This window comes from Calonectris borealis, chromosome 3 (genome assembly GCF_964195595.1).
Source record: "Calonectris borealis chromosome 3, bCalBor7.hap1.2, whole genome shotgun sequence".
NCBI lineage: Eukaryota > Metazoa > Chordata > Aves > Procellariiformes > Procellariidae > Calonectris > Calonectris borealis.
In genome coordinates this window covers 63,458,082-63,472,165 of record NC_134314.1, presented here as the reverse complement: position 1 = coordinate 63,472,165, position 14,084 = coordinate 63,458,082, and the positions used below count along the sequence as shown (strand labels likewise).

General features: G+C 42.0%; 1 protein-coding gene across 2 annotated transcripts in view; it reads left to right on the top strand.

The window, feature by feature from the left end:
• The window catches only part of STX7 (syntaxin 7), a 33,979-nt gene extending 30,685 nt beyond the window's left edge, over positions 1 to 3,294 (top strand). For both annotated transcript variants that reach the window (XM_075145848.1, XM_075145847.1), the window contains one exon: positions 1,890 to 3,294. In XM_075145848.1, coding sequence (XP_075001949.1) covers positions 1,890 to 1,982 — 93 coding nt within the window. In that variant the 3' untranslated portion in view covers positions 1,983 to 3,294. The remainder of the gene's footprint in view (positions 1 to 1,889) is intronic.
• The last annotated feature ends 10,790 nt before the right edge of the window (positions 3,295 to 14,084 follow it).

Here is a 14,084-nt window from a genome sequence, read left to right as displayed (position 1 = left end):
CTAATTGGCCCGTTAAGTATGGTTGATGACTCCTATTTTGATACTGACAAAGTTCAACAAAAAAGATAGTAGTAGTCAAAATTTTCTGTGGAAGGTATTAGTTTTCTGGTTGAAATTTTAAATGAAAAACTTCATGCTTTATCTTGAGGAGGAAAGGGATCTCAAAGGAAAGTTATCGAGACTTTTGACAAGCTTCTGTTCAGTGGGTCTTACAGCAGAGACCGACTACTCTGCAGAGTTGGCCTGTCTTTGAAAGAATTGTTTAGTTTGCTTCAGACTTGAACTTTCCTTTGCTTGAAAACTCATCCTTGTTCCAAGATGCTGAAAAATCATTTCCACTTTCAGCAGGCTTATTTTAATTTCAGCAACTATTATATCTGTATGCCCTGACTCCCTTAAGGAAGTGTTAGAGGCCCATGCTGGCGGGGACGAGGCTGCACATGGTTGGTACCCTCACAACTCCTGTTTGTGGGTGGAGAAGGTGTGGACTGCCCACACAGTGCATTCACACAGCAGAGCTGTTTGGGCAAAGCCAGGCTCCTCTCCTTTCTTTCCCCCTTCACCACTGCTGCTTCAGCAGTCGTAGAAATAATGATCAAGCGTATGAGGAAATAAGATCTCCATGTTTTTAGTCCACCAGCTTGCTTAAGTAGTGTTGCAGGGAAAATGTTTTAACTTCAGTGCGGTGTTGGCAAGAGGTGGTGTCCAGGGTGAAAAAGGAAGAGACTGGGAGTGTAAGGAGAGAATCTGGCCACCTGTTAAGTAAAAAGGAAGATACTTTAACAAACGGATTGAGTTCTAGCAAGTAAAATGACGAAATGAAGAAATCTTAGCCTGACAATGGGAGAAGAGAAGTGACAGTGAGATACTAAAGCTAGAAGAGGAGAATAGTTAAGACAAGAAACTTGGTAGTGTGGGTGGTACTGGGCAAAGAACTGGCAGCTCCAGTGAAGAACTGGCACAGATGTAGTTCTGTGGTGGAGAGGGGTGGAAATCAAAAACACCCAGGCAGAAGAACCTCTGCCAAATAAAGCAAAGTGTGGCTTTGCTTCTGGAGCTGTGGCCTAGATTCTTGAGATTTGAGTGTTATTGTCCCTTGGCTATCAGCAAAAGCCTGTGAAACCCACTGGTAATTTCCGTGCCTGCTGTGAAGGAAATCTTCAGATTTCATATCCTTCAGGTAAAGGATGACAGACTGCTACTAGTCTTGGGTGCTCTGGTATCTCAAGTTACAGACCTGTAGATGGGAGATGTGAAAGTTCTGGGCATGCTCATAACTTACACTTTATTGTAGTGACATCTATATAACTGGGTCTCTAGTCAGGTCTCTCTTTTTTCTTTTTTCTTTTTTTTTTTAATTTTTTTTTAAGAGCAAGTTGTACCTAAGAAACTTGACAAAAACAACTTTAAAATAACTCTGTGAATAGATGCAAAGTCAATCTTCCAGAAGTCTAAAATTGCAGTCCTTTGTCCCCATCTGTATATATGTTAATGGTCTTTAAAAATTTTTTTTCTAGCAGACCATTTCTATCTCCTCTACTGTGCAGATTGATTGTCCATTTTCCTCTCTATGTGGTCACCTGCTCTCACGTTTTCTTTCCCCCAGTGACCTAATGGCATCCATTCATTGCGTTACTGCATTCTCTTTCACTAGTTTATTATGTATGCCAGAAAATACTACTGAAATCATCTGTTGAATAATATAGCCATAAAAGTAAGTCGTGGATAACTTTGCTCTTTTTTTTTCTGGAACAACTTTATATGACTTGTTGTTAGTAAAGACACAATTTAGTTAGATTGCACAAGCAGTAGGACCATAAAAGCATTTGAGTAGTCTTCTGATGTGGTGATGCAATTTTCAATCAACTTGGTTTTTTCTCTATTGGCAGCAAAGGTCCCGAAAGAAGATGTGCATCCTCATTATTATACTTGCTGTTGGAGTATTGCTTCTTGGAATCATCATATGGTTATCTACAAAATAAGTCTCTGGAGGAAGTGTTGTAATTGGTATTTAAATTATGAAAGGAAATTTCTAGTCATGGTTTGCTCGTTGTGAAGCTGAGTAAAATAATGATTCTGTACTTCATCACACTTTTTATAAGACTTTTTGTTTTAACCTGAGAAGTAACATTCTCAGTACTACCATCAATATAACTGCCTGCCCTCTTGGATGTGGGTGCTGTCTTACCAGAAAAAAACAGTCAAGGTCTTAAACTGTTCCGTTAACTTAAACATAAAAACCTCTTAAGGTTTAGGGGGCTAATCAAAATCCTGATAATTTGTTTTGATGGAGCGGGTAATTATCTTTTGGGATATTGCTAAATGTTGCCAAAACAAACTCCTGAATTGTTGCTTGAGGCAATGAATTCACATCTCAGAATTTATTTTTAAGTTAGAAACGTCTTTCTATCTTTCCCCTTCCATCCCACTCACCTGCCCATTTGATATGGGTGGTTCAAAAATAAAATGTAGGTTGCTGAAGTTGGTGTGATCTCTCTTTTATAGCTGCAGCCTTTGAATTAAGCCTTCAGTTTGCCTGAAATCTTTTAGATGCTTCATATATCTCTGTATCTGGCATGGTTATGCCTGGAAGCTTCCTGCAAAGGTAGGTAGGGTGGATGATGTAATTATGTGAATTTTTTGTTTCAGTTCTTGCATTGAGAAATACTGTGTTTTATGTGCAGACGCCTAGTATCTTTGCATCCGAAGTGTGCATCAATGAACTTGGCTAGATGAAAATAAGCTCTAGTCTGTGAATTCTTAGATTTACTGGGAAGAATAGAAATTCCCAACTTCCTAACTGCACTTGAATGTTCTGAAACTGCTGTGATTCGGTTTCCGTGAACAGATCCAAAGTTGTATGTGAGGTTTTTCATACAGCTGAAGAAAAGAAGATTACGAGTTCAATTTCAAGTTCAACAGTGGTATTTGAAATTAAGTTGAAATCGGTTGAACTGATTCAAACTGTATGAGATGTTTGATGCTTATTGCCTTTAAAATGACCTTTTTCCTTTTGTGCCATTTTGTACTAATATAGTAAAAATGTAACAACACTTTTTTGCCAATTAATCTATTTGCCTTTTTAATTGATCTTGGTGAACTAATCTGAAAAGTGTACAGATGAAAAAGTCACTAAATCAGTATTTTATAAAGTTCTTGTACACTAAACTTGATAGAGAATGCACTGTTTACATGGTGAGCTATGAAATATTATTTGGGAACAATCTAACTGTAAGCCTAAATGGACTTCAGAATTGTAACCGTGCAACCAAAATAAAGGTCTTTTAAAGAGAACGTTTTTCTAGTAGTTCTTTTTTTCAGAATCTGTTTTTACAAGCACAGCTGTCATCTTTGCTTTTAAGTAAATGATTGAAACTTCTCTGAACAACTCCAGAGAATTTCAACTCTGCTGGCTAATCAGCCCAGAGAGACCTCGGTTCCTGTGCTGCTTTCACATCATTAATGAAAACGCTCCTGGATCTCGCACTCCCACCTATGTGAACCCGGTCTCAGGAGGAAAAGTTGCTTCACTTTGTGTGGGTGCTGGGAGTAGACTGTTACTAGCTCTCCTTCGGCATAGCATGAAACTTTTGAGGGATGGGAATCCGTGGTGTGGGAAGGAGGCTTGTGCTGCTGTATTTGGATTCCCAAAAGCATGATTATGTTCTAGTAACATGGAAAACACCTCTGAGATTGAAAGGGGAATTTAATTTTCATGTAAGTTGCAGTATGGACTTTTGTGTGTTGAGATCCCAGCTACTGTGTTCCTGTGGCTGCCTTTGTGCTGTGTGAGGCTGAGAAACTGTTACCCGTACTTGTTAAGGAACTATCAGATACCATGGCATGCTGGCCCAAAGCGTAAGGCTGGCACTAGTAATGCTAGTGCCTTTTTTTGTTTCCAGACTACACTGGTCTAAACTAGAAGAGCAGTCAGCATTTTGGCTGAGTAGCTTTCTCAGCAGTGAACCGTCTAAAACTGAGTTTGGAAGTTTCCTGACCTTAATGTTTAACAAACTTTTTACAATATTGCAAACAGGCACAGGGGGATGGCCTGACTGTACTTGCCCAGGACATCCTTTTCCGCTGTTGCAATACCTAATACCTGCTTCTGTCAGTGACTGACTGATTCCGCTGACATGCTCGGGATGGAACAGCAGCACTTCAGGAGCAGATCTTCAGCCCTGACTCCTGGCAGATCACAAATTCTGTCTATGCTTGATACTTGTCACATTTTGTCTGCATTGCAATTTCTTTGTTTGTTTCTCTGCTAGGAGGGTTCTCTACTAAAAGGTTTATCAAGTTGAAGAATATTGCTCATCTTGGGATGAAATGGTATATTTACTGATTACCTATTTACCTTATAAAGGGATGAATACCTTCCTTATTGAAGGTATTCCTTTATCCAGCAGTGACTGTAAAGCAGAATAGCCGGTACGTAAAGCTTCATCCATCAGGAGCTGGTGAGAATCAGACTGGGGCAACAATTTCGAGTGATTTAGAAATTCTGCAAATTGCACAGCATCGCATTTCCCAAACCCATGCTGCAACCTGCTACCTCTGTTCTTGTTCTTCTGTGTTTGATTTGTCTGCGTGTCTTTATTTCCCACATGCAGTCGGCTCTTTCTTTTTAGACAGTCATGCACCTTATCTGTTAAGTTTTCTCCGGTGGTAGCTGTTCAGGCACTGTCAGGGAGAAGAGCGCTGCTGAGAGCCATGGTGCATGCATTGCTTACTTTCATTCACGATCTCCTACTCATAAAAACTACTTATTTATGGGGTGGGGGTCCCTCCCCCACGTGCTCTCGGATGAAAGATTTCTTCCTTTCTTGCATCCCAGTGGAGGGGGGACACTGGAGTCCTTTACCTCTGGAAGAGATGCAGGGCCGCTGTCAGAAGTGATGGGGATGTCTCCGCCTGGGCAACCAGGCGGGGGCTGGCTGGCTCCAGCAGGCCGGGCTGCCGCTGCCCCGGCCGTCAGGCAGAGGGTGGTGGGGAAGTCAGCGCCGGAGTGTTTCCACACAAGCTCCTGTGCCTGTTGGAGGCACCAGCCTGCAAGGCCCTAATTGCTCATTAAGAATCTCAGTGCTATTAATTTTCAAACTTGATTAGGCAGAAACAAAGTGTTGGGCTTTTTTGTATTTAGAGTGTCCATGTTGGGGGGTATAAATACTCCTTTTTAATCTGCTCTTAACGGAGCTCCTCTCCTATCTTTCCCTCCTCTGCATACATGCACGCTTAACTGTATAAAGTGCAATTTCCAAGTATTTAAAGAAAGCTTTGATATCTGTTAAGAACCTGGTAAAACATCTGGATGTAACATGTAAGAGTCAATGTTTTTAGAACAAAGATTTTGGCTGTTCTAAATTACCCATCAATATCTGTCAGATTAGCAAGGCCAAAAAATGCAATCAAAGCACCCTTCATTTTACTGAAGGAACCTGGTAAGAATAGTTCCTTTGTAGTTATCTTAACCACACACCAGGGGTGCCTTTCTGTTCTTTCTTGCTTTTTCAAAGAGCTGAAAATCACAAGGGCAGACAGCTTTGTAAAGGCGCTTTTTTTTCCCCTCCCCCTGCACCTCCCCCCTTGGAAATTGTTCTTGATAATCAGCAGGGTATACAATATTCCCAAACTAACTTCATACCTAAGAGCCTTCTTAAGTCACCCACACGCACGCTGCGTGCATACAGTCGGCAAATACGTTGGATGTCAGAGGTATGGGCTAGATTTTGGACATCAAAAGTAGTTTGAAACCATGAAAAAAAATTTAATCTTGGGAAGTAAGGGGTCAAAAGGTGGGGGGGAGGGAGATAATGACATCATCTGTTAGTAGAGTTTGAAAGATCAAATACCCTTGTAGTTGGTCACTGGTTGGGGATGTTTCAAGGACTCTTTGTGTTGCTGGGTATCACGTTTGGAACAGTTGAGTTGCTTTGCTTTGGTTTAGTTCTGGTTGAACCTATTTGATGCTTTCCGGAGCAGATAGTTAGTGAGAGAGGAAAGAGCAGAGATCTCCTTGCTGCTGGATATCAACATTTGATGAGTGTCTGTTTCTTACGATACCTACGGTGCAAAGTGGTGCTTAAGTGCATAGCGTGCAGCTTTCCTTTTCAGTTTGCAATTAAGACCAAATCTCTTACCCAAAGCTGTTGTGGAGTGAGGAGTAATTGATCTCTGATGAGGTGCCCACCTGCAGAGCCATTCTAGATGCTACTGCAACATAGAGTTGCAAGAATAAATACCTGAAAGCTTTCAGACATCTTTGTCCTTGTAGGTGTCCCCGATGGTGTCCCTGAAGCTACAGAAGTTTCTATAGCTTAAGCATGCAAATAAGAAGGCATTTATTTAGTTCTTTGTGTGTCCTGAATGCATTCAGTGATAAAGGAAGCCAAGTGTTTGCACAACAGTAAGGAACTCTACAAATCCAGAAATAACCAGAAAAAGTAGCAGAATGTTCATTTTTGAAAGGCATGCTGTATTCCCTCAAGTAGAACATCACGAGAGCACAAATGATGTCCTAATTTGCTATTTATATAATTGATTTTCTACTTTTCCCGTCGGCTATTTTGAATGTCTAGGCTTCAATGCAGCTGCAATGATTCTTTTTTCTCCTATTCCAAATATCAGAAACTATTCCAAATATCAGAAAGGTATGCGGGGTAAGGGAATGCATCACACTTGGTTTTGCAAGAATATTCTGATGAAGAAATACTCACTGTAAGCGTCTGCTCCTTGATAATCATGCCGCAGTCCACAACACAGCACTTTTCTGCTACTGCTGAGAAACAGATTTTTCTGATTTAAGACAAAAAATAACCCAGATTAAAAGGCTTGTTAGCACAAGAACATTAATCACATTGCAGCTTTGTTTTTACTAATGTAGCGTATTTTAAAATATGTCTTGCAAAAAGTGGGGGGAAAAAGTAAAAACAAAAAATAGTAAAAAATGGAGGTTACTAGCAGCATTGTTCACCCCCACCCGGCCTAGCCAAGTTCTTCGAGATTCATCCTGGACTGAGTTATGATCATGTTTTTCCTTTATTTAATATTTATGCAGAAAATGTTTGGTCTTTGGCAGTGCAGGTTGAAGAGGTAATAAGGGTGGGAAGGAGCAGGCAAACTGCATAATCCAGGCAGTATAAATGATAATACACCTTCCCGCCTTTACTCAAAAAAGGAAAAGCTGCCGGAGCTATTGCTGTAACCGCCAAGTTGCAGGTTGGGAGGGAGCACTTGACTATGCTCAAGACCCACAGCCAGTGCCTCAGCGACAGCTTCAGCTGCCTGCTGGATGGACCTTTATCTAAAGGAGGTAAGTGGGCACAAGAGGAGGATCCTTCCCGCTGTAAAGGAGAACATCAGCCAGCAACTTACGGAGAGGGTAGATAAATATATTCCCTGCCATCTGTGTCGCGTTTGCTCCCTCGCACCCACCCTCGCATATGCCTGGGTGTTCTCTCTGCAGAGGGAACTGAAAACCCAAAATTGGGCTCCCAGAGCCCAGCACAGGGGAAGAATTAGACCTTCGTATCTCGTGCTCTTCAAGAACTTCTCTGCCGCAGACTGTCACTGAAATAGCGAGAAGCCTCATTGTTTGATAGGCCCTTCCCTGACAGCTCTTCTTCAACCAGATAAAGGATGAATATAATCTTGGAGACTAGCCACTGTGTTGTCAGGGAGAATTAGGCTGAAGAAGCTTGGAGGATTAGAAATGCTTATTAAAAAGTGGATTTAAACTGTCTTTGTAAGATGACAAAAACAAGTTGAGGCTTTCTCATCCTGTGTCAGCCTTGGTTTTGATGTCTTCAGCAAATCATTATTTAAAATAAATAATCTTTCCTTCTCCTTTAAATGGAGAAGGAAACTGCATTGTTTCTATTAGTTTATAAACTAGTTTGCAAGTTCCCAAGCAGGAACGAACCTTGAAGCTCTAGGGGGAGAGGAGCTGTCTCTGCAGCGATGAGCCACTATCCTTCTGCCACTGCACACCCACGGTGGCTTCCCGGGAAAAGGGCAGCCTGGCACCTGCGCGGCCAGGCAAAAGCACAGGGCATCATTCATTTTCAAGTCTTAAGAGAAAAGCAGGCTTTTCATTTAAAGGATGAAATACTTTTAAATACTAGCTTCTGGAAGAGGAGGATTTTGCTAAATATATTTGGAATATAAAATATATTTTGAAATATAGAGATTTGCTTTCAGTGCTGTATAAACTGAGGGTAGTGGATTATATGATATTTGAGATTTATTCAGGAAAAATATCAGTATGATTCTGTAAGATGTGTAAGATATTTTCTTGGCTGCTCGTTATGCTAATCTAAACGAGCAGCTACCTGGAAAGAAGGGCTGTTTCAATAGGATTTCCATAACCCTTGGTTTGGGGCAGATCGTGACTGTCTGCGTGGATTAAGACCCTGTCAGCTTAACCACGTAGCGTCCCCGTCCCTTTGAAACTGTCTCTGTGAAGCACTACTTACAGTTTGTCTTTGCAGAAACTTAACAGGAGAAACAAACACTGTTTTTCGCAAGGGGGGTTGTATCTGATTCACAAACAGAGTGTGGGAGGTGCATAAACCAGCACAGAGAAGGAACCAGCGCTACAATCCACATCTCGGGCTTTGCCACCCTTGGAGTGGTGCCCTCAGAAACCGAGGTCCCTCTCCAGGGCTCTGACTCGCCTCCTTCGGCATCTTCCCTATGCTCCCCACGCCAGCTCACCCAGACAGGAGGCAATGTTTTTTAAAAGAACTCTTTGCACAATTTATCCTGGTCTTGTCTTTCCTACTGGCAGCTTTTCCACTGCTCCAGCCTTCGCCTGGCAGCCAGTACGGGCAGAACCAGCTCTGCTTTAAGGTTCTACCATTGTGCCGATTTTCTTTTTACAAAGAAGGTCATTTAGGTTGGCGACATGATTGCTAAGTCGGTAGTTCTAGGCTGGAACAAACATCTTATTCACTCGGTGTCAAAGGCATTCAGTGATGGAGCAATTTGACATCATCAATTCAGTAACTTCCATGAACTTCTCAACCAGTTGTAGCCTTGATCTCAGTATAGCTCTTCCCCGTGAAGAGGAAAATTCAGTTTGTTTCTCCTGGCAGACACTGGAGTGAGATTTTTTTCCTTTTTAATCCCTACAGTTCTAATTTTATGATGGAACTGCACCTGAAAACAGGCAAGTACCCAGTGAGCCAAGCATTTCCTTGCAAGTCAACCCTCCTGTCATCTCCTCTACCCACCCCCCCCGCCAATTTACATCTGAACATTGCCAGGACAGTGGAAGTTTGACCTCAAGTTACTCTTTTCCCCCAGACATAAGATATCCATAAACTCTCTAGCTAAACTGCAACTCCTCTGGATTTTCAGTAGAAATTATTTCTCAAAAAAAAAAAAGTATGAGGTTTGTGATTCATCCATTTGCAAACACAGCTCTGCATAAAAAGGCTGAAGGGATATTTTGTAAACCATACACATAGACTAGAAGAGCTCTGAAAAGCCAGAAATATTACATAAAGACCACAAGACTAAATGAAAGTAAGAAAAATATTTGAGGGGAGAGGATGAGGTAGGGGAGACAGAAAAGGATCTTTCTATAGCTCGTGCTATCGAGAAGGGCAGAAACAAATATAACAGCTGTAGGTCTGAGAAACTGGACATGACTGCAGAGGGTTGTACTGAATAACACTATGCAACATTGTTCTGGGCAGTAAATGGTGGCCGACTGTCACCCAGTACAGATGACTCAAATTTTGGAAATTGCTCTTTTATGAATAGCCTTCTAAAGCTGGCCTTTTCTACAGCCAGAAAAACCATCTTTGCTGTTGTTGTTGTACAGCTTTGGGAGGGAAAAAGCCAGGAGCTTTTCTGCATGTTGTGTTTCATTTGTATCCTAAGGCTTCAGTAGTCTGGTGGAGTCATTTTTGTTATGAGCCTTGGGAAGCACTCAGATCCCTGAACTTTTCTTGACTTCCCAGTTATGTTCTTGTTTTCTGGGAAGGGTGTGTGCAGAGGAAAAAAAAACATAAGGAAGACTGGAACAGAGGCAGAAAGTGTTAGGAAGGCTTGTAAGAGGATTAAGAAGACCAAAGTAATGGCATCATAGTAATCAAGAAATTGAGATATACAGGCATAATTCAGTTTAGCTATGCATGAGTTGTTATAAGACAAAATACATACCAGTCTCAAAAACTTAGACGCTTAGTAAGTCAGATATTTTATTAAATCATATTCAAAATTTCAGGAAAGCATAAATATATTTGCCTTGACAGCATCCTTAAGGTTGCAAAGGGTCCAAGAGTGTTGTTACTTATATTACTTTTGATTCTTAATTACTTTTGTGCCTCCTCATCTCTGCTGGTCTATCGGGAAGGTGCTGGTGAAGGAAATGGGCTGTTCCAAATGCATGTTTGTGCATTTGTGCTTTTCAATATGATTCCCCTGCACCAAAATCATATCTGCAATACTCCTATGCTATTCTGTTGGGATGTTTCTAGCAAGAACCCTGCCCCAAGCTGTGTTCTCCGCTTGGATGCAGCAACTCCGATCCCCAAAGGAACGCAAGGGCAAGACTGATCAAGACTGATTTTTTGAAAGGCGTGTTCAAAATACCACTGCGGGTACTGAAGATATAGTAAAATCTTATGCCTATCTGACATGCTGCTCTTTGATGCCAAGGACATCTTGAATATTTTCATCTGGCAACTGAACTTTTTTTTTGGAGTCCCAAATTCGGGCTAGCCTTCAGTAGTTGTTCCTTAAAGGGAAAAGGGAGGAGTTTCCTCATCTTGGTTCTCAGTCTTTCCTGGTCAGGCTTTGCTGTGTAGATACACAGGGGATCTTTTGGTGAGGTCCTTAACAAAATCAGCCCAGAAGCATTTAAGGAAGGCAAGAAGTACGACGTTATCAAATGCTTTAACAGGAAACCATTTGTCTGATCAAAAATTCCTGAGCGCTAAAGAAAAAAACACACGGGGTTTGTAAATCAAAATGGGAAAGGAGAATGCAAATGTAACAAGGTTTAACCCAGTCTCTAACACGAGCTCGTTTTAGGAGCTGTTTTTTGTTTTGTTTTTCCTACTTATCCAGGGTTGTGAAGTTTTCCCTGAATATGCATTACAGAATACTTCCCACTGTGCTGAGTAGTGCTTAATGACTATTAGTCATTACGGTGCTAATAGTACTGATTTGCTTTTAATGGGTGCCAAAGTACCTTGAGTGTTTACTTTGTTAAAGATGCTGTGGGCAAGAGGATGAAGTAGACTTAGGAGGATGGCACAAGACTGGGCTGGTGCATGGGTGTCGTCTCAGATGAGAACAAGTAGGTGACAGCTCCACCTCAGAACCTTGCTGTTTCCGCAGTAGTGATGAGGAAATCATTTATTAAAAAAAAAGAAACAAAACAAAATCCAACCCAAACCAACAAACCCTAACTGTCTGCTTGAAACTCGGGCAACAGCCTAGTGGTAGAGCCTGAAGCCTGAGCTGCTGTGGCATACCTACCTAGGCTGTCTTTTCCCTCAAAGAGGACCAGAGCAACCTGGACAACCTGCACGCCAGCCACCCTATTGGTGACATTTTTCCACCAGCTGTAAGCGCCCAGACTGGTGATATGCAGATCTCCAGCCCAAGATGTGCTGATGCTGTCTGGAAAACCCTTGAGGGTTGTTTTTAGATCATTACTCCAGATGAAGATTTGCTAGAAGAATAAACAGGTGACTGTGGATGTCTCTTGAACTAGCGGTGATGTACCTCACAGAGAAATATCTGACAAGAGGCTGCGAGCACATAAACTAGCAATTTGCAAGGAAGTCTGGGTTTGGACTGTAACCTCGCATCCTACCAGGCATAACAAGAGTATGGTGTTGAAATAATACAGAAGCTCCTGAAAAATGCTGAGGAGTCAGACTCTGATCTATACTTAGCACTGTGAAATTACAGTACAGCGCCAACAAACCGAAGTTCATTATTCGTAGACCATCTATTTAATGGAAAACTGAGAGTTTAGCTGTTGCAATGTCAGGCCTGTAGGAATAGAGAGAGATGAATGAAGCTAAACAAGAAAAGACATTATGATTTAAAGTCCATGAAATGCCACTACTTGCTGAAAATGCCACATTGTGCAACTAGGTTGGAAAGAAGCGGTCAACAACAGCATTGGTATCACATGAGTCTTCTGAGGCTGTGACCACAGATGGATGTGCACTGTGACAGCCTTCTCCAGCTTCCACAGGGGGTTTGGGGGAGAGCACTGAATTCACTGCTTCCTCGAGGAGCTCTGCTTCAAAAGCAGAACTCTTATGGGCCCAGGTATGTGAGCTCCAGAGCGTTATGCTGCCAGAACAAATCATTGTCTGCTGGCAACAGCGGTATTAGTATTTTAAAGCAGATCTACAAAACACTAACAGGGCAAGGGGCCATCAGAAAGCAAATGCTGTTGCTAAGTGCTAGCAGTGTGTTGGCTGGGAAAGGAAGATGTGGTATTGGGAACTGGTGTCTTTAAAGGGCTTAGCTTCAGAGACGCGAAGTCTGCAAAGTGGTGGTGGAAGTGCAAGTTCCCCAGGCAGATCTGCCGGGACCGGTCCCTGAAGAAGGAGAGTTTCTCTGTGACCAGAGCGATTCCCTTACACTGCCATCTTGGTGGCCTGTCTTGCTTTATTGTACATCCCTTCTCAAAGGAGAAATGGAATTGCCCCTCCCAGCAGGGATTGTAATTTCCTGTAGTTTTCCCTGCTGAGCAATTTCAGTATCTGGTTGATCTCAGTAGGGCAATTTTTCTCTTATTGGAGGAAGGAAAAGAGGGGGGGGGGAAGATTCTTTTCCTGCTCTGAGCTAAAGACCAAATTCCTATCACCAGCAGAAAGTGTTAAACACAGCTCCACCCAGGACTCCCCGCAAATACTCCGTGGCTATTGAGCTCAGTCACATGTAGAAAAGTTGCTTATACAAGTATGTGTTTCTGGCTTCAGTCTCGTGGGTATATTAACAAACCTGTCGTCGCCAAAAATTGAAGTAACATGTATTCATGCTTTGGATTGGTATTGTGTGCTCCAAGCAATGATTTGATTAGTTTTGTTTGGAAGACTCTGGCTTTGGTGAAGTGAGCCCTGTTTTGAAAATGTTTGTGCCTGTGAACGTTAGACAGCTGCAAATCTGTACAATAGTGCTCACATGGGAACATCTGACAGCTGGTTTTCTCCTGATGTTTAGAAGAAATGTCTGCGATCTGCTGTGGTCTGGACTTAAACTTTCTCAAAAAGTCTAGAAATCACTCCATCATACTTACTGTTTCTTCTGCAACACTTGCATAACGTCTTTGAAAGAACGTCAGTGATTCATAAAATAATACGTACTGATGACACTGTATCCTCAACATAGCTGTATTGTAAAAGAATAAGAATGCAAAAGGATAAATAATTCTATTAGAGTAACTCTTAAATGACCACACTGAGCATGGGAGAATATTTTACCAGATCTGGCATTCTCATATGGTCATAAACCATCCGTGCAGCCCCCTCTCTACACAGCCAGCTACTGAGAAGGTGAATGGCCTTGTTGCGAAGGGATTACAACACTTCCTTGCACAAATACGGGGCAGGGCTATATAACAAACCTGGAAAAAAATGGGATTTCTTGTCAAAACTATAATGAGCTAGGCTAGATTAAAAGTTTTAAACGCACAATTTTGAGTTCGCTCATTTGGAAAGCACTGGGTTAGGGAGTGGCTAGGGCAGTAAACTGAGGAGCAGAAGCAGTGTAGGGAAGGAAGGGAGAGATGGGGGAAAAGTGGTAACTCCCGACTAGGAAAGCGATGGGGAATGTCTGGGACTTGGCTGGGACAGCAATCTTTTTACCCAGCTCAGACGCAGTAAGAACAGGACATGTGCAGCAGCCCGGACACGCTTCAGGTTGTGTTACAACAATTAAAATCCCTTACAATGATAACTTGTCATTAGCATTGGAATTTAGCTTTCCCATGAAGATTTTTTTTATTTAGAATTTATGTCCTGCTGTCCCCTGCCGATGTAAAGGTCAGAACAGCTCTGTGACTCCAATGTCTGATCACCACGGAGTATTGCCCAGAAATTTCTGCA